Below are 22279 nucleotides of genomic sequence, written 5' to 3' on the forward strand. Positions count from 1 at the left end.
TTGAAGTATCTTTCATAAGCAGATGTTAATAGAATTTATTTATAATGTATTTTGTGTGTCTGATCAGGCATCTTGCTTTCAATTGATGGTTCAAGTTACACAACATACATGCGCGAAGAAGTTGATCGCTATCGCATTGTTATTGGAAACCAAACGTGCATTTTTGAAAAGGAGAAAGACCCTTCCCTTCTGCGTTCACCGTCACCGGGCAAACTTCTGTCTTTTCTTGTAGAAGACGGAGGACATGTGGACAGAGGACAAGCGTATGCTGAAATAGAGGTGTGAATTTTGAAAACTGTTCATTGTGTACCACCATGACTCTCTCTCTCTCTCTCTCTCTCTCTCTCTCTCTCTGTGTGTGTGTGTGTGTGTGTGTGTGTGTGTAAAAGCCATGCTAAATATGTGATTATGACAGTTTCATTTTATTCATTAAAAATATAATGTAGAGCATATACAGAATAGGTCACTAAAATGTTAGTATGTTTGGTTTTTTTTTCCAAATTAATGTCCAGTAACCTCCTTTTTCCCCCTCTCTTAGGTCATGAAAATGGTGATGACACTCACAGCAAGTGAAGCTGGCTGTGTGTTTTATGTGAAACGACCTGGCGCCCTTCTTGAACTTGGGACACTGATTGCTCACCTTGAACTCGATGATGCCTCCCTTGTTACAAAGGCACAGGAATACAGAGGAGGTTTTCCAGATAATGACAGTTCAGCTCCTGGTGTCGCAGAAAAGCTGAATCACCTACACAATAAATACAGAGTAACACTTGAGAATATATTAGCTGGTGAGTGTGATCATCCTGTCAAATGTTCTTGATTGGGTTTTTAAGACCCACTTTGTGCAAAATACAAAATGTTTTTCTCTCCTTTTTTGTTGCCTAGGTATGGTTAGATACCTGTGTACAAACTTTGTAACTAGATAGATAAAAAAAAGGAAAGTCTTTCCTTCTCATTGCCTCTGGTAAGTCTCCCCTGACCAGCGGTTCTGTGCGACTTTCCCGAAATCTATTCCTTTTCCTAGACCTCTCCAGTCCTTTTCCTTCACCCTTCTTACTTCCTCTTCAAACCTTCTGCCTGAAGGAGGAGCCACTGGCTCCGAAAGCTTACCTAATTATAACCTTCTTTTATGTATGTGTTCTGCTGCCACTTTGTGAGTAATCTTTTATTTGCTTATATATAAAATCAAAGATGAGGTGACTTACCGAACGAAAGCGCTGGCAGGTCGATAGACACACAAACAAACACAAACATACACACAAAATTCAAGCTTTCGCAACAAACTGTTGCCTCATCAGGAAAGAGGGAAGGAGAGGGGAAGACGAAAGGAAGTGGGTTTTAAGGGAGAGGGTAAGGAGTCATTCCAATCCCGGGAGCGGAAAGACTTACCTTAGGGGGAAAAAAGGACAGGTATACACTCGCACACACGCACATATCCATCCACACATACAGACACAAGCAGTTGGTCTGCTTGTGTCTGTCTGTATGTGTGGATGGATATGTGCGTGTGTGCGAGTGTATACCTGTCCTTTTTTCCCCCTAAGGTAAGTCTTTCCGCTCCCGGGATTGGAATGACTCCTTACCCTCTCCCTTAAAACCCACTTCCTTTCGTCTTCCCCTCTCCTTCCCTCTTTCCTGATGAGGCAACAGTTTGTTGCGAAAGCTTGAATTTTGTGTGTATGTTTGTGTTTGTTTGTGTGTCTATCGACCTGCCAGCGCTTTCGTTCGGTAAGTCACCTCATCTTTGATTTTATATATAATTTTTCCCACGTGGAATGTTTCCTTCTATTATATTGATATCTTTTATTTGCTTAATTAGATTCTTTTGGCAAAAATTGATTGTTTTTTTTTGTTATATGTACTAACTTTGATTGGTTGGTTGATTCCGGGGGAGGGGACCAAACAGTGAGATCATTGGTCCCATCGGATTAGGGAAGGAAGTCGGTCACACCCTTTCAAAGGAACCATTCTGGCGTTTGCCTGAAGAGACTTAGGGAAATCACAGGAAACCTAAATCAGGATGGCCGGATGCCGATTTGAACTGTCATCCTCCTGAATTCAAGTCCAGTGTGCTAACCACTGTGCCATCTCGCTCGGTAGCTTTGATAGATCTAACTTCATCTCTAAATACATGATACAGGTTTGATTAAGTTTGAATAAACCTGTACCATATTTGTATAAAAATAAAGTACGAATCCATGGAAAGTGGAACATGGGTACTGAAACATGCCACCCCCTTTTTTCCCAGAAGTTGAAGTTAGAAAACTTTTGTTTGCTCAGAAGCAGCCATTGTAAATTCAAAAATTAAACTGTTATTGGAGCTGTTCTATCACTTAAAATAGCACACTGATTATTTTATTGTCTGTATTTAATAGTGCAAATGGTTCTACAAAGACAAACACTGTAAATCAGTTTAGGATGAAATTGGTTCTAAAGGCAAGGAAGCTTGTTTATGGGCCATACAGTTCATTGCATGGCTGTTCAACAATTTTTGATGCTGCTTGCTTTCGCAGAAATGTCTACTGTGTGACTTGTAAAACATGCATTCACTCATTAAGCATGCAAAATGAGGCAGAAAAACAAAAACAAAAACAAATATGTGGTATCAAAATTCAGTTCAGTATTAATTTCTGTTATCCTCTAGAACAGCACACAACAACCAATTTCCCCAAAATTTCTTCACTTAGACTCATTGTTCTTATTATTAATTTGGTATCCAGGACAGTAAATTACAGCTGTTTACAAATTCAAGACAAATATACAATACATACACAATTTTGGCATATGTGTTTATCAGATAGAACATTTTTGAACATAGAATTTTTTTTTATGTCACAAGAAGCGGGAGATGCATACTTTAGAGAATAAATTTTAGACAAAGTTGGGTCAAGTTGAGAGTCTTATACATTCTTGCCACAAAAATGTTTCTGTCAATTTCATAATAGTAGAATCAGGATTTGATCCGAAAACTGTGTTCACCTTAACTTTTGCTGCTGCACACACTTCTTCATAGGCTGATTGCAAAGATTTTTCAACCTTCACAAAAGTTTTTGATTTGGTGTGAATTAGGTCTCACTTCAAATCTGTAAATCTGCTTTCTTGAATGCCACTTCCACACTTTTAATGCAAGCTCCATTGGTGGCTTTGAAAGTGTTTACACTTCCTCACTGGAAAATAAATAAATAAATTTGGGGCCAGTAATGTAATGCTTTTCAATAGAATGAAACAAATAAATGTTAAATTCAATAACTTTTGGGGAATTTATAGTTTCTTACCAACTTCATGATAGTTATTGCAGTAAAAGGTGACAGCAGTTATCCATTATTCCATCTGGTTAAAATACATAGACTGCTGCAGCAAAGCCAAGTCTGGCAGCACATCTCTAAATGTGGCAAAATGGATTTTCAGTAGGAGAAAAGTCAGCCTGTGTCTTAGTTAATGCTGTCAGAATTATCAAATTTTGTGCATCAGTTTCCCTTGTTTTTGGAGGATGTGAGAGTATTCACATTGTTTCAGCAACACAATGTAATATATGGGCTTAAAACGCTTTACATCATTATCAAGATATTTTAATTGCTTCCCTTCGCACATACGATGAAGCATCACTTAACAACATACTGACTTCTGCCAGCATCTACAGAGCCAAGCTAGGTAGCTTGAGCTCACTATGAAGGTTGCAGACTGTAGCAAAAGTTGCGAAATTACTCACTTCCTGTACTTTTCGCATATTTCATGTGAAAAAATCTAAATAAAAGGCACTATTGTGCAAGTTACTGCAATATATGTAGTGAGGTCAGAAAAATGATGCAGTGTGCCAGGTAATGTCTAAGTACATGCAATTATATTGATGAAATATTCAGAAGGTGCGTTTACTACCCAAGTAATCAGAACATGCAAACACTCATGCAGCATGCTTGGAAATGCAGGCTGTAGTGATAATTAAATAAAGGAAGCAATGAAAGGAAGAGAGAGGTTATAAGCCATGCAAAGAGAGAGAAATGAAGTGAGAAGTGGAAAGTGAACATGAGGGCAGGGGGAATGAGATATCATTGACTACAACTGGGGAAGACTTCAAGAGGAGCAAGCCCAATGGACCTTTAGAACAAGAAGTGAAAGAAATTTAAACTTTTTAAAGATATAACTTCACTTAGGGTGACCAGATGCAATTGTTTAAAAAGGAGGACAAACAGCTTCAAAAAGGAGGACAAAATAAGAAAAAATAGGACACATCAAATGGATCAAGTGCAGATGAGGATACTACCCGTCAGCTTTGGACAAGTCGCGTGACTGCTGGGAATTACCAGTAAAACTAGTAGGTAATTGTTACTGATGGTCAGGTGGTGGTTCACCGAGCAATATAAAAAAAAATTAAAAACGTTGATTGTGGTGACAGTGTGGCGTCAATTGTTTTGTTATGTCAACAACACAGAATTGCTTACAAAGCGAAAAATGTAAGGCCATTCACCTCCCTTCATTCGACGCACCGCTACCAACATCTACAATTCAAGCAGCAGCTGACGACATGAAAACTGCACTTTAATCTTCCGAATACAAATAAATTGAATGACTATGAAAAAATGAAATAAAACCATGACAGTTAATCTGTCAAGTTATTTCTTACCTTTATTGGCCACTGAGACGTACATTCCAGCTCCACATATCTTACATTCCACTTCAAATTCATTTCTCCCTTTCTTAAAGCCGGACATTTGCAAGAAAGGACATCAGAAAATGTACACTTTCGTTTAGGCATAGCCAAATATTTTACGTAACTCACTCGGTTAAGAATTACACTCACAAATCACACGTACGCTACAGGAAGCCAAGCCAATACAAAGCGAAGATACGAAACGGAAATTTTAAATAATCGATATTTGCATTCGCTCATAGGTAGATCAACAATAACATCGATGATCCTGGTGCCACCTACTAACACTGCCTTCGTACTTGTTTATCACGAAGGCTGTGCCAATAGTTAAAGTACTTAAGAAAAGAGCAATAGAACAGGACAAATTGTAAATTTAACTGTATTACGCTCAACTTTGTGGAAAAGCCAGACACCGTAAAAATCCGCCCAGACCGCGGACAAAGAGCTAAAAAGGAGGACATGTTCGGATTAATCCGGACGTCTGGTCACCCTAACTTCACTTGAAAGTTCTAAGAATTTTTCATTTAAGTGAGCTGTATTACCTCTTTTGATTATAAATAACAGAAGGAGTAAAGCAGACAATGTACTGAGTAGTTGATAGGCACATAAACAAGACTGTGAACTGCATTACAATCCTTATGGGTATTATGCCATATCGTAAGATGATGCAGCAGTACAAATCTGAGAACATAGTTTGAGGAATCCTTCTTAAGAGCTGTAGAATACATGTGCATATACACACATAACACCAGCACAGTTTTACAGTTTTCATACTATTGTTGCATTCCTTCCTGGATTTTCCATTGTTTGATTTTACTTCCACAGTGGCATCATTCCAGCTGACCACATAGTGTGTGCATTGTAGATCAACTTTGCTTCAGTGCCAGCGCAATATAGTTGGTTGAGAAAACTCCTATAATTTGCAGATTGCTTGAAAAATTGTTGTTTTAAGGTAATCTCACGGAACTATAAAACGGGTGGACATGTCAAATGTAATAGTGTAGCTGTAATGTAGGAATAAGTAGGCAATTTTGGTGTAGCAGAGATAATAGAGGGGAGAGGTTTCCATTGTTCTGTATTTTGACAATATTGTTTTCTATTTTAGGTTACTGTCTTCCTGATCCATATCACTTAGCTCGATTAAGAGATGTGATAGAGAAGTTCATGAGTTCTCTCCGTGACCCTAGCCTTCCTCTGCTTGAGCTCCAAGTAAGTTCGAATATCAACTAAATCTTCAGGTTAAATTTCAGAAAATTTTCTAAGTGTTACGCTACATAAAAAAGTACTGTGAAGTTATATGTATGATTAATGTGCTTTTCAGAAACTGTGAGCTAAAATAATAATCCTCATTTTTATTTTATGAAACTTTGATGCTGCAGTAATGTATTCTGAATGCAGTATTTACTCTGTTTGTGAGATACCTGATTCTAGTTTCATCCAGAGAACTTGTCAGCATATGTTTAACTGACTACTACTATTAAGTGCATGTGTGCTGTTAATTCATTTGTTGATTCTTCTTGCAAAAATTTACTGTATAAATATTTTTAAATGTGTATAAAATGTTGTAAGCTAATCTTGACAAGTGCTCTTTACAGGTTCAATTAATTCATATTCTAATAAATTTTTGTTTTGTCCTCCAGCTGTTTGATTTGGTTTTAAAATCAGAGCTATCTAAATCTGACAGAAAATGTGTGAAATCATAAAGTTAAAAAATTGCATTCTTCTCGACTTATTGTCTGACGTTAACTTTTAAAATGTTTGTAAATGACACACAGGAATTCTTGCAGACATGATTTACTATTACTTAACCAGTGAGGGAATAGTCAAATCTGACATGTTGAAACATGCCCAGACATTGTTTATACAGGAAGAATGAACTGTAAGAAAGACTCTGTCAAAGTTTTAGCTGCTAAGACACATTGCAAGTATTTTAAAAAATGTTTAAAAATTCATAGCTTGCCAGGCAGCTGGATGATTGTACACCCCTACCTGAGCTGTAATGGACTGCACTTGTGCATATCATTGGTTGACAGTGCATCGTTAAACAGATAACATGACTGAGTTTGATCGTAATTTGTAAAGCTAATTTCAGTTTACAGTTATCCACAATTCATTTAATATTTGTAATAATTACAAGTTTTAGTATTAACAATGATGATAAAACTGAATTAATACTCATTGTGTTTAAAGGTTAATGTTCAGCAGTGTGCAAACCCAGTTTTGCTTCATAAAATCTAACAGCAAGTAAAAGTGAATAGCACATGCTGACGTGAAGTCAAAACTTGCTGTTATCCCCACATGTACTGTATGAAACACCAATTGGTCAGGTTTTGTGAAAGAACTGCGAGCAATCCGCACTTTATCATTTCGATGTGAAAAAAAGACAGTGTGTGTTGTGCAACTGATTATTGCTATGACACGTTCATATTCAACAATGATAGTGGTAAGAATGAGTGTATTAATGTTTGCGCAGCTTTATATCTGTCTTCAGGGACCTCAAGGCATATGAGGACCAAAAATTAAGAAAAAGAACTGTTTAGTAGCAAAAATCATATGATTGACCTGTCAAAATCTGGAAAAATAGGAACAAAGGATTTTTAACATTTCATTCGGAACACTATCTGACCAGTTACATGAAATTAATTCATGTCTTTTGTTGGACTCTTCGTCTGGACATAACAGTACTTCTGCCATTCAGGAGGATGACAAAAAAGACTCTTTGATATTATTCAGCTTTCATCCAGAACAACCAATGGAACTCTTAATAAAAAAGTTTTTCAGCTGTTTAAAGTATTTTTAAAGAAATTATCAGACAATATAAGTATTTTTAAAGAAATTATCAGACAATATAATTTCCAATAACTTCATGTCATTTGAGGGTTATCAGGATAACAGTATTCTTAAATTTCATTCATTTGTGCATTATCGGTTTGCATCAGCACGTTTTATGAACTGTTTTAAGTATGCCCAGTATGCAGCACAATAAGCAGAACAGCAGCCACGGCTGTTTCTTACTCCTCCACAATTCAGTCTAAATAAAACTATTAATTACTGTGACACACGTGAAAGCATTAATTTTTCTTTCATCAGGTGTGTCTAATGTAAGGAAAATTATTGTTTTCATCATACAAATTACACTTCATTTTATTGTGATGACTGTGGGGAATAAACGAAGAACTGTTTCATTGTTACTACATTATTCAAAAATTATCACATGAACTGTGCTACAGAAATGATTATAAAATGATGTATGTGTAAGAAATATTGCTTTTCAATAAATTAAAGTAAAAATTAATGGACGTTGTCTGTAATGTGACATTAAACACTGCCTTGATTTATTCCCCTCTGCTAGTCATGTTTGTAAGAATTACATGTGGACCATTTTAGCTTTGATGTGAAATGTCTTACTCAAAACATTAATGATACGTGACCTTTTTTGTATGGTTTAGCCGCTTGAAATTTGCTTGTGTCACTCTGGATATGAGCACTATGTGCTACTATGCTCTCTTGTAAAAGCACATCATGTGATAGGCAGGAAGAGCTGTACAAACCACTGTTATAAGTGGTTCTTCATGTGTCAAAAACAAGTTACTTCTAAAATTCTTGCAATGCATCTTATCAGCTAAAATTTTTACAGTGCATTTGTTTTTTGTTGTATTCTTCCTGGATAAAAAATTTCAGGGTAGTTTGTGACATGTCGGATTGGGCCATTCCCTTTTATGTGAATTGCAGACACAGTAATTGGGGAAACTAACTTGGTCATGCAACCAGGTGCAGCCAAATTAACATACTCTGTTACTTCACAGTGCAGGCACAAATAGTGATTGTGAAAAGTGCTTTTGCAGGCAGCTGTGACAGCTTGCTGTTAACACCGTTAAATTTATTGATGATGAGCAGAAAAAAGGAGTGACAGTGCTGAAAGAAAAGGTGATGGAACATGCACACAACATTTTATGATTATGTCATGGTATGCAAATTTCATGTGGAGGGACATTATTATGGAACAGAGTGGAATGCAGTTTCTGTCCAGCAGCAGAAGAAGAAGAAGAAGAAGAAGAATGCTCTCAGTAGATATGCTGCTGACAGTATGGATTACTGTGATAGTTGACAGCAATTTTTCTTATACGAACACTCCGAAGAAACACTAACTTTGTGATAAGTTTTCAGCTTTTGTTGCAGAGAAGTGAATGTCAGCGGTAGCAAGGGAATTGTGAGAAAAATTGTTCTATGGGATTTGGTTCTAAAAGGTGCCAACATAAACAAGTCATCGTGTGCAAGTGTGTTGATGTAGTTAATTTTTTAACATGGGGCTGGGCATACAACATTAAATTTTTAAGAAAAAGTAGATCATCGTATTTAAAATAGCCAGTGCCTTATTCATTTATGTTACACTGTAAATAAATTTTGTCACAATGATAGTGTGTGAGAAGTATTGTCAAAAAAAAAAGCATTAGTAATGTGTAATTATTGTGCTATGCATGGAATTTGAAATTGGATGCCTAGCGTGTGTCAGTGTTCCACTAGTAACAATATTGGAGTGTGCACTGTTGCTGTCTATGTTACCTGTTTGTTGGGCATAAACACGACAGTGCTGCCATCCTGACCAGGTATTCAGTTCGCTTTGCTTGATAATACTTTGCTCGCATTGTGATTGATAATACATGCCGAGCATTGCTAGTGATACTTCAAAAAATTGCTTTTCTATGTTGTATGTATCCCAATATTAGTGTAGTTACATTCTACAGATCATCATTATTATGTGTACTCTAATACCTTTTCATGAAACCTCCTATTTCTTGAATATAAGCACAGTCATCTTAAAACAAGTGTTTTATTTTTGCAGGAGGTGATTGCTTCAATTTCTGGGCGTATCCCTATTTCAGTTGAAAAAAAGATTCGAAAACTGATGACCTTATATGAAAGGAACATTACTTCAGTATTAGCTCAGTTTCCAAGCCAGCAAATAGCTGGTGTTATTGATGGGTACGTTAAGCTGTTTCCTTTCAGTCATAGGCTAATAACAACTGTCTGACTGCACTTTTTCAATCTTTGTTACTGTTATTTACAGACATGCAGCAACACTGCAGAAGCGCTCAGATCGTGATGTGTTCTTTATGACAACACAAGGAATTGTTCAGCTTGTCCAGAGGTATCGAAATGGCATAAGAGGGCGTATGAAAGCTGCTGTCCATGAACTTCTGCGTCAATATTATGCCGTTGAGAGCCAGTTCCAGCAAGGTAATATCGATGGCAGATGTCTGCATTTTGATATATCTAGTTATATCACATATCTGAACTAATACGAGGGTAATCCCAAAAGTAAGGTCTCCAATTTTTTTATATGTACATAGACCTATTTATTTCTACAATGGTTTACATCAGTTTACAGCTTGCACATGTGGCTATTTGTCGACATAATCGCCATTTTTGTCGATGCATTTTTGTAGATGCTATTGCATTTTTTGTATACCCATGTCATACCAGCTCGCTGCCATGCTGTTCAGAAAGCTACGAACCGCTCTTTCACCTCGTCGTCGGAGCTTAATTGCTTTCTGGCCAAATGTTCTTTTAACATAGGGCACAGGTGATAGTCACTGGCGCCAAGTCAGGACTATAGGGTGGGTGGGTGATTATGTTTTACTGAAACTGTGGCAGGAGAGCAACGGTTTGCTGAGCGATGTGTGGGCGAGCGTTGTCATGGAGAATGTGTACGCCCTTGCTCAACATTCCTCTTCTCCAGTTCTGAATTGCCGTTTGAGGTTTTTCAGAGTCTCACAGTACCTGTCAGCGTTAATTGTGGTCCCAGTGATTCATCTCGGAAGACGAGGTGAAAGAAGAGGTTCATAACTTTCTGAACAGCATGTTGGTGAGCTGGTATGACATGGGCATATAAAAACTGCCACAGCATCTACAAAAATGCATTGACAAAAATGGTGATTATGTCGAAAAATAGCTAAATGTTCAAGCTGTAAAGTGATGTAAACCGTTGTAGAAATAAACAGGTCAATGTAATTATAAAAAAAATAGGAGACCTTACTTTTGGGATTACCATCGTATATTGGCTAATAAAATTAGTTACAGTAGTTACTATTTACTGAAGGAAAATTTTCTGTTAAGTTTGTAATAGCCCAGCAAATGTGTACCCAAAATGGACATAAAGGCTTATGCAAGTTGGAGAAAATCACATACTCACAATCATGCTGAAATCTTGTTTATAGAGAGCAGCAGATTCATTTCTGATATTGTTCCACTTTTTTTTTTTTTTTTTGTAGAAATATAGTGTTTCATGTTTGGAATTTGTCAAAAATGCTTGGGTTTTGACCATCCTATTGACAGACCTACTTTCATTGCAGGACAAGATTTATGAAGTAGTTAAAGTTATTTTATAGCTCTTCAACTTCGGTCTGCATGTATTTATTTAGCAATTCATCACTGTTGCGTATTTTTCTTTTTTCACTGAACCAGTAGCTATCAATTTTCTTCTTCAATCAGTTCCAGTTGCTGGTTTGTATGTACACCTTTCACACCATTTCATGCTTGATGTGCTACTAGCAATACATTTGTAACCTTGTCTTGTCAGTTGACTTTTGGATACTGGTTTACATTTTTATGAGGTGGAGTGCACAGTTTTGTTACAACAGTTTTGATGTTGGTCAGGCCACTCAAACCTGTGTATAATCCTTGTTTATGTATATAGCTTGTGGTGTTACCTTTATTATCTTCTCCTCATTAGCTATTGAAACAACCTCGCTTTGTAATGTGATTTTAATTTTCACCCAAAGGCACATTCAACACAGCGCGGGAAAATACACGTCTTTCGTATCAAGACAAGAGAGAGAGAGTCATCAATTAGTTCTTAAAAAGAGAAACAAAAAAAAAAAAAAAACCTATGCAAAAGTAAAGAGACGAACAAAATTATTTATAAAATCGGTCGCTGGCGGAGGCGCGGAAGTCAAAGTACCATTACAATGCCTCCTCTACTGACACGCTCCGCAAGCGAGCATGGCAGTATAGAAAATTTACATAGATACATATATATATATATATGAGAAAATTAGAAATTTACATATTACAAAAAATATTTCTGAGCACAATGCTCTTTGCATATCAGTCTTTGTATACAGTCTTTTTGGTGTGTATCTTCTTTATGAGTCGTAATATTAATGTCTTTGAATTGCAGCGTATTATCGTTGCTTAGCACAGCGTTTGAATTCAGTTCACATGATTCGTGTTTACAATGGAATTAATTCGAACAATAAATGTATCTATTATATTGCTCCAATGTCTTTAAACGTAGTATCGGATTCTGAGTGTGTGTGTACTGCCTGGATCTCTTGCGTGTGACTTGAAGAAAATCCAAAGTTTGTTCAATGTGTCAACACGAAATTGTGATCTCCAGCAGTCGAATTTTGGTGGCGTCTACCGGGGTATAAATGGTCAATGAGGGCACAGGAAACACCTCACTGCCTACGACAGGTGATGAGCTTGTCTTTTACACCAACCTGAAGACCTGCCGGCTTCCACAACACCATACACTTCTAAGCATATTGACACTACGTAAATATTGCTTGACCAGTGTTCCATCACGTTGGTTTCTTCTTTTCATTTTCAGTTCCATTTATATGAATCATGTGCTACATGCACAAGTCCTTTGCAGCTCATTAACATCTACTTAAAATACATTTCTTGATATAGTAAGTACATAAATATACAAATATTTACAATTAATCATTACATGAGATAGTTACATTGTTGTCATATAGCACATATACAGAATTAAATGAAAAATATAGTAAATTTTAACGTTACATTCAATATCATTGTGCTGACATGTGAATTACATTACATTCAGATTGAAATATACATTTTATTTGTTAGCTCATTCTCTCTCTCTCTCTTTTTTTTTTTTCTTTTTTCTTTTCTTTTTTTTCTTTTTTTTTTTTTTTCTTTTTTTTCTTTTTTTTACACTTGCAACATTTGAAGATAATTGTGGCAACTCGCTAGAATATTCAACTTAAAGTTCATCTTGCCTCCTGGAATAAAATTTACACATATTTCAAGCTTCAAGACAGCCCTCTGTAGGAGGATAGGTTCATGGGATGGTTGCTAACTACTTCATAAATGCTAGTAAAGTCATCCCCTACAGTGGACTACACAAAATAAAATATGATAAATAAAATACATGTTAACTTAATATAATGTAAAAGTTCCTATACCTAATACCGTTTCTAAGTGTGGTGTCCCCACTATTGCTGTTTCCAAGAGCGGTACCCCTCTATTACCATTTCTAAGAGTGGTGCCCCTCTAAATATCTTAGGATCCTACAAGTATGTACATCAGTGTGGTAAGTGTGTGTGTGTATATATATATAATAGAGGGAAACATTCCACATAGGAAATATATATCTAAAAACAAAGATGATGTGACTTACCAAATGAAAGTGCTGGCAGGTCGACACACAAACAAACACAAACATACACACAAAATTCAAGCTTTCGCAACAAACTGTTGCCTCATCAGGAAAGAGGGAAGGAGAGGGAAAGACGAAAGGAAGTGGGTTTTAAGGGGGAGGGTAAGGAGTCATTCCAATCCCGGGAGCGGAAAGACTTAGCTTAGGGGGAAAAAAGGACGGGTATACACTCGCACACACACACATATCCATCCACACATATACAGACACAAGCAGACATATTTAAAGACAAAGAGTTTGGGCAGAGATGTCAGTCGAGGCGGAAGTGCAGAGGCAAAGATGTTGTTGAATGACAGGTGAGGTATGAGTGGCGGCAACTATTCATGGGTCGCTTAGAGGAAGCCTTCTTGGTTACCCAGGCCTGCCAACCCAAAGTTTGGTACAGATTTATTGATGACATCTTCATGATCTGGACTCACAGTGAAGAAGAACTCCAGAATTTCCTCTCCAACCTCAACTCCTTTGGTTCCATCAGATTCACCTGGTCGTACTCCAAATCCCATGCCACTTTCCTTGATGTTGACCTCCACCTGTCCAATGGCCAGCTTCACATGTCCGTCCACATCAAACCCACCAACAAGCAACAGTACCTCCATTACGACAGCTGCCACCCATTCCACATCAAACGGTCCCTTCCCTACAGCCTAGGTCTTTGTGGCAAAAGAATCTGCTCCAGTCCGGAATCCCTGAAGCACTACACCAACAACCTGACAACAGCTTTCGCATCCCGCAACTACCCTCCCGACCTGGTACAGAAGCAAATAACCAGAGCCACTTCCTCATCCTCTCAAACCCAGAACCTCCCACAGAAGAACCACAAAAGTGCCCCACTTGTGACAGGGTACTTTCCGGGACTGGATCAGATTCTGAATGTGGCTCTCCAGCAGGGAAACGACTTCCTCAAATCCTGCCCTGAAATGAGATCCATCCTTTATGAAATCCTCCCCACTCCACCAAGAGTGTCTTTCCGCTGTCCACCTAACCTTCGTAACCTCTTAGTTCATCCCTATGAAATCCCCAAACCACCTTCCCTACCCTCTGGCTCCTACCCTTGTAACCGCCCCCGGTGTAAAACCTGTCCCATGCACCCTCCCACCACCACCTACTCCAGTCCTGTAACCCGGAAGGTGTACACGATCAAAGGCAGAGCCACTTGTGAAAGCACACACGTGATCTACCAACTGACCTGCCTACACTGTGACGCATTCTATGTGGGAATGACCAGCAACAAACTGTCCATTCGCATGAATGGACACAGGCAGACAGTGTTTGTTGGTAATGAGGATCACCCTGTGGCTAAACATGCCTTGGTGCACGGCCAGCACATCTTGGCACAGTGTTACACCGTCCGGGTTATCTGGATACTTCCCACTAACACCAACCTATCCGAACTCCGGAGATGGGAACTTGCTCTTCAACATATCCTCTCTTCTCGTTATCCACCAGGCCTCAATCTCCGCTAATTTCAAGTTGCCGCCACTCATACCTCACCTGTCATACAACAACATCTTTGCCCCTGCACTTCTGCCTCGACTGACATCTCTGCCCAAACTCTTTGTGTTTAAATATGTCTGCTTGTGTCTGTATATGTGTGGATGGATATGTGTGCGTGTGTGTGCGAGTGTATACCCGTCCTTTTTTCCCCCTAAGGTAAATCTTTCCGCTCCCGGGATTGGAATGACTCCTTACCCTCTCCCTTAAAACCCACATCCTTTCGTCTTTCCCTCTCCTTCCTTCTTTCCTGATGAGGCAACAGTTTGTTGCGAAAGCTTGAATTTTGTGTGTATGTTTGTGTTTGTTTGTGTGTCTGTCGACCTGCCAACACTTTCATTTTGGTATAATAGAGGGAAACATTCCACACTGGAAAAATATATTTAAAAACAAAGATGATGTGACTTACCATACGAAAGCGCTGGCAGGTCGATAGAAACACAAACAGACACATACATACACACAAAATTCAAGCTTTCACAACAAACTGTTGCCTCATCAGGAAAGAGGGAAGGAGAGGGAAAGACGAAAGGAAGTGGGTTTTAAGGTAGAGGGTAAGGAGTCATTCCAATCCCGGGAGTTCAAGTCAATCATGTTCCTATAAAGTTTGTGTAGTTCATCTCCTTCCTTTCATGAGTATCAAGCGATATAAATAAATGTTTTTCTTAATAAATAAATAAATCTTCTTAGATAATTGCTGCTGCGTTCCGTGCTGTATATCCATTCTGTATTTACCTTGTGGTACCTGTAAAATTCTATTCATAAATAAATATGTGTGTATGTCTCTCCATACTGCCAGATAATCACGAATTATATAATGTCAAATATTTAATCAACATGTATAAATTTTTGTAAGGGAGGGATGAGAGTATGAGCCGCAACAGAGGACTGACATTTTGTTTTCTCCTTATTCTCCTTTCTATTTAATGGCGCATTAGTTCAGTACAGTAGATGAGCTTTAATTATGTCATTAGATGACTGCTAAATATGTTCTCTTAAATAATTCTTCCAATCTGAAGTGTCAAGCCTACATAACTCCAAAAATTTCATTACAAGTTCCCATTAGATTAGTGTTAGTGTTATAGATTTAAATCTTCTGGTATATTTCCAACAGTGGCTGCTGTAAATAATTCTTTCCACATAAATCTATACTTTCACCTTTAGTTATGAGAATATATAAGACATCACATAAGTTATTATCTCAGGCATACCAATCTTTCAATAAATAATATTCTTTCCACTACTTTCATTCTGTATTCCATGAGTACATGTGATATAGCGTTCAAATCTAGTTTCTCCCCTCTCAACATATTCTCAATTACTCATAACATTCTCACCTATCCATTATTCACAAAATAACATATACTTATTCCTCAGCATTATATATATATATTTTCCTCGTATTCATCACCACTTACTTTTTACTTCAACAACAACAACAATAATAATAATAATAATAATAATAATAATAATAATAATGCCCTTTTCTCATCTTATATTCCATTTACCTCTCTCTGTATTACTATTTGTCCTCTTATTAAACTAAAATTACATTCACTCATCTCATTCAGTCACTCACATCACTCATATCAACATTACTATTATCACATGCCTCCTAAAGAAAATAATTCTGTTCAGTTCTCTGCCTCCTCTAATGTGTATATGCCTCAATAGCAACTCCTCTTATAACCAAATATCTTCTTAGCTATTGGATGGTTCACATTGCTCTCTAGACTTACCTGCATTCATTAGATTGTAAGTATCTGTATAACTTAAATGTAGGCTCATCATAACTGTATATCATATTAATTATCTTCTCCTCATTAGCTAACATTTTACTGTATGTATTTTTTCAAATGTCTGTGTGGATGTAGACCTCTGGGTTTGTGTGTTAATGGATATTATAATGAATAACAGGCAGGGTGTGGAATATTTGCAATTCGGTATGGTCCAGAGTATAAGATCTGCCATTTCCTGTTTAAATGTTTCAGTTTTGTGGGTTTAGGATGTGTTCTTAGTAAAACTAACTCATCAACTTGAAATGTTTGTGCTTTCCTGACACCTTTGTCATATTTCTGCTTTCTTTCCTTAGCTTTGTCACATAATGTTGTGTAAGCTTGTCTTACCTTTTCTTCTAAACTAACATGATTTGTTGTTGCTGTAAATTTAGGTAGAGGGTCTGTCCATTCATTTCTTTCTGTTTTATCCATAATTAATTCAGTTGGTGTGTATCCAGTAGAAATGTGAGTTAAATTGTTCACTATTTGTTCAAATGGTGCTAGGTATTCTACCCATTTTGTGTGCTTCTCTGGTGTGTGTGTTCTCATAAACTGTCCAAATTCTCGAAATGTTCTTTCTACTGGGTTACCTGCTGCGTGAAATCTTGAAATTAAAATATGTTTAACATTCTGTTCTTCAATAAAAGTCTTCCATTTTAAACTGGTAAAATATGCTGCATTATCCGTGATCATAACTTCAGGTTTTCCTATTCTTACAAAATAATCTGTTAATAGACGTCTGGTAATAGCAGTGGTAGAAACTGAACTTAAAGCATATAATTTTAAATACTTTGTGAAAACATCTAACACAGCAAGGATGTATTTCATTCCTCCACGTGCTTGTGGATAGGGTCCTGCAATATCTAAAGAAATTAGCTGTAATGGCCTCTTAGGTATGATTGGGTGCAATTCATTCATGCTTGTGCGATTAGAATATTTGGCTTTCTGACATATGATGCATTTCCTAATATTACTCAATACTCTTCGCCTTAAATTTGGAAAGTAGCATTATTGTATAATCTTATCTGTACATTTGGTTACACCATAGTGTCCACAAGTTCTGTGTGTAAATAAAATAAAATCATCAACATGAGCTTCAGGTAAGCAAACACACCAATGCTGTGATTCAGGGTTTCGTCGGTGAAATAATACTTCTTTGTGTAATGTGTAATATTTTTCAAGATGTGGGTCTGTTCCTGATGTAATTTATTCTTTATCTGGATCCACCTGGGATCATTGTCCTGCAATATGGCTAACTTCCTGCACATGTTTTTGTAGTAAGGTGCAAATGTACCGTCATACATGAGTAAAATTTTGAAATCTGATGTTTGTTCTGTCACATCTGAAAATTCTTGTAGGGCTTGTGGCAAACGAGATAGAGCATCGGCTATAATGTTGGATTCTCCTTTTATATATATAATATCAAAATCATATTCTTGTAGTGATGCACACCAGCGTGCAAGACGTGAATGTAATAACTTGCATGATAGCAGGAAAGAAAGAGCTTGATGATCAGTATAAAGCTTAGTACGTTTTCCCCATAGAAAGTGGCGAAACTTGCGAAATGCCCATACTATGGCAAGTGTTTCGCGCTCGGTCACTGAATATGACATTTCGCATTCAGTGAGTGTGCGGCTAGCAAAACTTATAGGTTTGATGACTGTTTGTTCATCTTCTACATGAATTTGGAATAAAAATGCTCAGAGTTCATAGGAACTTGCATCTGTTACTAGGCAAAAGTCTGACATCATGTCAGGATGACATAACAACCATGCATTAGCTAAAGCATTCTTAATCGCTTCAAAATCTGTCTGACAGAACTCTGTCCATTTCCAAATATTATTTCTTTTGAGTAAAGATAGAAGATGTGGACTGTTAAGAAGGTGGTAGGGTACAAATTTCCTGAAGAATGAAGATAGACCAAGAAAGGCTTTGAGTTGTTTACGATTCTGTGGGGATGGAAAATTCTTTATTGCATCAATTTTTCTTGAGTCTGGATAAATGCCTTCGGTTGATATGATGTGACCAAGGAATTTGATTTCTCTCCTCCCTAATTTCGTCTTTGATAAATTGATAGTGACACCTGCGTCAGAAAATTTAGTCAGAAGTTGCTTCAAAAGATTTACATGTTCTTCCCAAGTAGTGGTGGCAGTGACAATGTCGTCAACATAAACTGTGATTTGCGATAACAATTGTGGTCCAAGAACAGCATCTAAGGCTTCAATAAATACTCCAGCACTCACTCGTAGACCAAAGGGTAGAACACAAAATTGATAACTACGTCCCTCACATAGAAATGCAGTGTATTTACGACTGTTTTTATGGAGGTTCACCTGCCAAAATGATGAGCGGAGGTCGATATTGGTTAAATACTGTACATTATGAAATTTTAAAAGTTGTTCTTCCAAATTAATAGGTCGTGTGTTGATTGGGATTATAACTTTGTTAATTTCTCGTGCGTCCAGCACTAACCTTACACTACCATTCTCTTTATTAACTGCTAGTATCGGACTGCAATATGGTGAATGTGACCTTTCAATGATACCCCAAGCTTGCATTTTTTCAATCTCTTTCAAAACTGCGGGTTTCTTTGACCAAGGAATATTATAATATGTTCTACAGTATGTTTTGTGTGGTTTAACATCCATCTCATAAGTATAGCCTCTAATAATTCCAGGTTTCTCCACAAATACCTCAGCAAATTGCTGCAAAACTTCAAGTAATTCAAGTTGTTGTTCCTTCGTCAGATATTCAGATTCTGTGCATTTCTCATATAAATCATTAGGTTTAACTCCCTGAGATACAGCTTCATTAAAAGTTAAATCACATATGTTTATTGCTGGTGGATACACAAAATGTAACTGTTCAAATTTACCTTGTTTACTGTTTAAGTTTTTACCCTGTGTTAACTCTGTTGGTTTACGGTTAAATAACATTTCCCTTTTCCTAAATCTATGATTGCTTGATATTCATTCAAAAAGTCAATTCCTAATATGCAATGCATAACTAATTTGTCTACTACCAGAAAACTGTAATTGAGTGGTATATTTGAAAATGTGAAGTTAATTAGCACTTGAAATTTCACATTCTTTGATTTGTTACCGGTGGCACTTATAATGTGACAATTCTGTACTGGCAATGTTTGTATGTTCATTATTTGTTTGAGTTCATTATATAAGAACATTGAAATGACACTTGCTGCTGCTCCTGTATCTAACATTACTTCCACTTCATAACTACCAATCATAACTCTTGTTATAGCCTGAATAATCTTCCTTGTTTTACTGGTAGTATAAAAATCTACATCCTGATATAATTCTTTTTCTATTTTCTTACTGTCATCATATCGGAGAAAACAAATCGTCGGTTCCGTTGCACTCTGCTCCCTATTGACCGTAACTCGAGCCCTTAGCTCGGTCGTCGTTCGTTTTCCGGCAAATTCGGTTGTTGCTGCGGGTTGGGTTCATTGCCCAACTCAATAATATTTACATTTCTGTCACGCGTCACCCAAGTATCAGCTGTTTGGTTGTTGACATTACCTCGCGTTGCATTGGGAGTTCCGTTCGGTAGGAATTGAGGGTTGCTGTATTGCATGTGTCGTGGCGGTGGTCCATTGTGATTTCCCCATACATTATTTCGCCCATGACTGTAACTGGTATTGTCATTACTGTTATTCCTGCAATACATGTTTGGATGTTGTTGGATGTTGTTTCTCTGAAAATATCCTGGATGGTACCTGTTATCCTCTCTTCTTTGATCTCTATGATTTCAGTTCCTTCTTCTGTTGTTGTTATTTTGAATATAACTGTTATTGTTCTGATTGTAATTACTGTTTGGATAACCATTATAGTAATAATTACTGTTTCCTTGCCAATGCTGCGAGTTGTTTCTCCTAATATTGAATGGATTTGTCCCAGTGTAGTGTGAATTGTTTCTTTGAGTGTTTTGTTGTGGTGTCGGAGGCGGATTCCAATAGCCTCTGTCATTTCTGTTGTGCGTACGCGAATTGCTTGGATGGATCGGATACAATTGATTGAAATTCCTGATCTCATCTCTGTAAACAACATCTATCTCAGCAACATAACTAAAAAAATTCTTTATGTTGTCCTCGGACACTCCTATTAATTTATCACGGTAAGGAAATGGTAAGTGGCTTTTAAGTGTTCTAATTACGTCTGGTAAATCTGCTGGTTTCGTCCAATATAATGTTTTGTCTAGGTAGCGTTCAAAGTATTGTCGTAAAGTCTCTTTCTTCGGGTTGTAAATTTCTGGATTGTATAATTCTCGTTTTAAACTTTGCTGTTCTGTGATCGACCAGAATTCCTCAAGAAATGCTTGTTCAAACTGTTTAAATGTTAAACATCATCTTTTCATTGCTGCTCCCCACGTAGCTGCTCTTCCACGTAACAAATTTGTAACATATCGAATTTTATCGGCTTCTAACCAACGTCTCGGGAAAATACCATCAAAAGAGCGGATGAAAACAATCGGATGCACTTTGTCTTTCTCATCACATGAAAATGTCTGAAAGTATCTATGTCGTACTAATGTTTCATCAGCTACCCCCAATGGTATTATGGGTCCTGCATTTTGTGTCAAACTGTGCATAGTATGTGGTGATGTCTGATAGTAATTTTGATCTTGTGGTAGCATTGAAAATGGTTCATTGGGATTTGTATCACTCATTGGTAATTCTATTTTCGGCTGTGCGCTGGGTCTAGCATTATTATGATTCTCATTTATGTTTTGGTTGCCTGTTATGGGTTTTGGTATCACTGACGAACTTGGTATTACATTTTCTTTAAGTTTACGTACCTCTTTCTGAATATTATCTGTTTCTCCCTTTACTTGTTCCTTTGTCTTATTTAAAATGATCTGTGTCATTGTCTCAAACTTCTCATCTAAATAATCATCACATAATTTGCATTCATGTACAAGTTTTTCTGCTAGAGTTGTGTCATTCTTTAAAGATGCTACATCTGCTCTGTCTTCAAGTTTTTCCAACTTTTCCTGTAAGGATTTCTGCTCCAATGTTACATCATTTAATCTGTCTGAAAGGTCTGTAATCGTCAGGTCTAAGTGTTCTTGGTTTGTTTTTACGGAATTGTGTGATTGTCGTAATTCGTCAACTTGGGTACTGGTTTTCTGTTGTTCAAAAACTACTGTTAACAATTTCTCATAACATCGTTGTAAGTCAGTTTTTGTCTCGTCACTGAATTCCACGAATACCTTTTCTTGTCTCATAACCTTGTCTGATAAGTCAGTAAATTTCCTTCCAAGACTACTGGTAGTTTCTGTCAAGTCGGCAATTTGTCTCGATTGTTTTTCAAAATTTTGTTTTATGTCCCATGTCAGTTCATCGAATTTAGTGTCAAATTTGCCAATGTCACGTTTTAAATTGTCGTGTAAAGCGTCAAATCTTTTGTCTAAAGTGTCAAATTTTCTGTTTTGGTCACCAAGTAACTTCAGAATCTGGTTGAGCATGTCAGAGTCCTGTGTCTTAGTTTCGTCATTTTTTCGTGTCTGATTGATGTCTGGTTCTGAAGTTGACGTTGGATCCGGTAAAATTATGTCTTCAACATCCTCACTATTAAGTTCAATATTCATTTGACTGTCGGACATGTTTTGCAATGTGTCACTTTCACTAAGCTCGTCCGCGGAAACAATTTCTACGCGTCTAGCGTCCATCTTGCGATTTGCGTAATTAATTGCAAATGAAATTTTCCAATAGTAAATAAAATTTTTTTAATATGATATGTTGAAATCTGAAATTTCTCTTATGGAAATGGATATTTCTATATGATTTCTAATTAGAAATTGAATTATTAAACTGGTACTGAAATTTCCCTCTCACAAATAAATGACTGTGAATATGCTCTTCACTTATCATTT

General features: G+C 37.0%; 1 protein-coding gene across 3 annotated transcripts in view; it reads left to right on the top strand.

Moving 5' to 3' along the window:
* Positions 1 to 22279, top strand: part of LOC124712504 (acetyl-CoA carboxylase) — a 433982-nt gene that overhangs the window by 330216 nt on the left and 81487 nt on the right. For all 3 annotated transcript variants that reach the window (XM_047242805.1, XM_047242803.1, XM_047242804.1), the window contains exons 13-17: positions 68 to 279; positions 539 to 788; positions 5754 to 5857; positions 9492 to 9631; positions 9717 to 9886. In XM_047242805.1, coding sequence (XP_047098761.1) covers positions 68 to 279; positions 539 to 788; positions 5754 to 5857; positions 9492 to 9631; positions 9717 to 9886 — 876 coding nt within the window. The remainder of the gene's footprint in view (positions 1 to 67; positions 280 to 538; positions 789 to 5753; positions 5858 to 9491; positions 9632 to 9716; positions 9887 to 22279) is intronic.

The sequence above is a fragment of the Schistocerca piceifrons genome, chromosome 8, assembly GCF_021461385.2.
Source record: "Schistocerca piceifrons isolate TAMUIC-IGC-003096 chromosome 8, iqSchPice1.1, whole genome shotgun sequence".
Classification (NCBI taxonomy): domain Eukaryota; kingdom Metazoa; phylum Arthropoda; class Insecta; order Orthoptera; family Acrididae; genus Schistocerca; species Schistocerca piceifrons.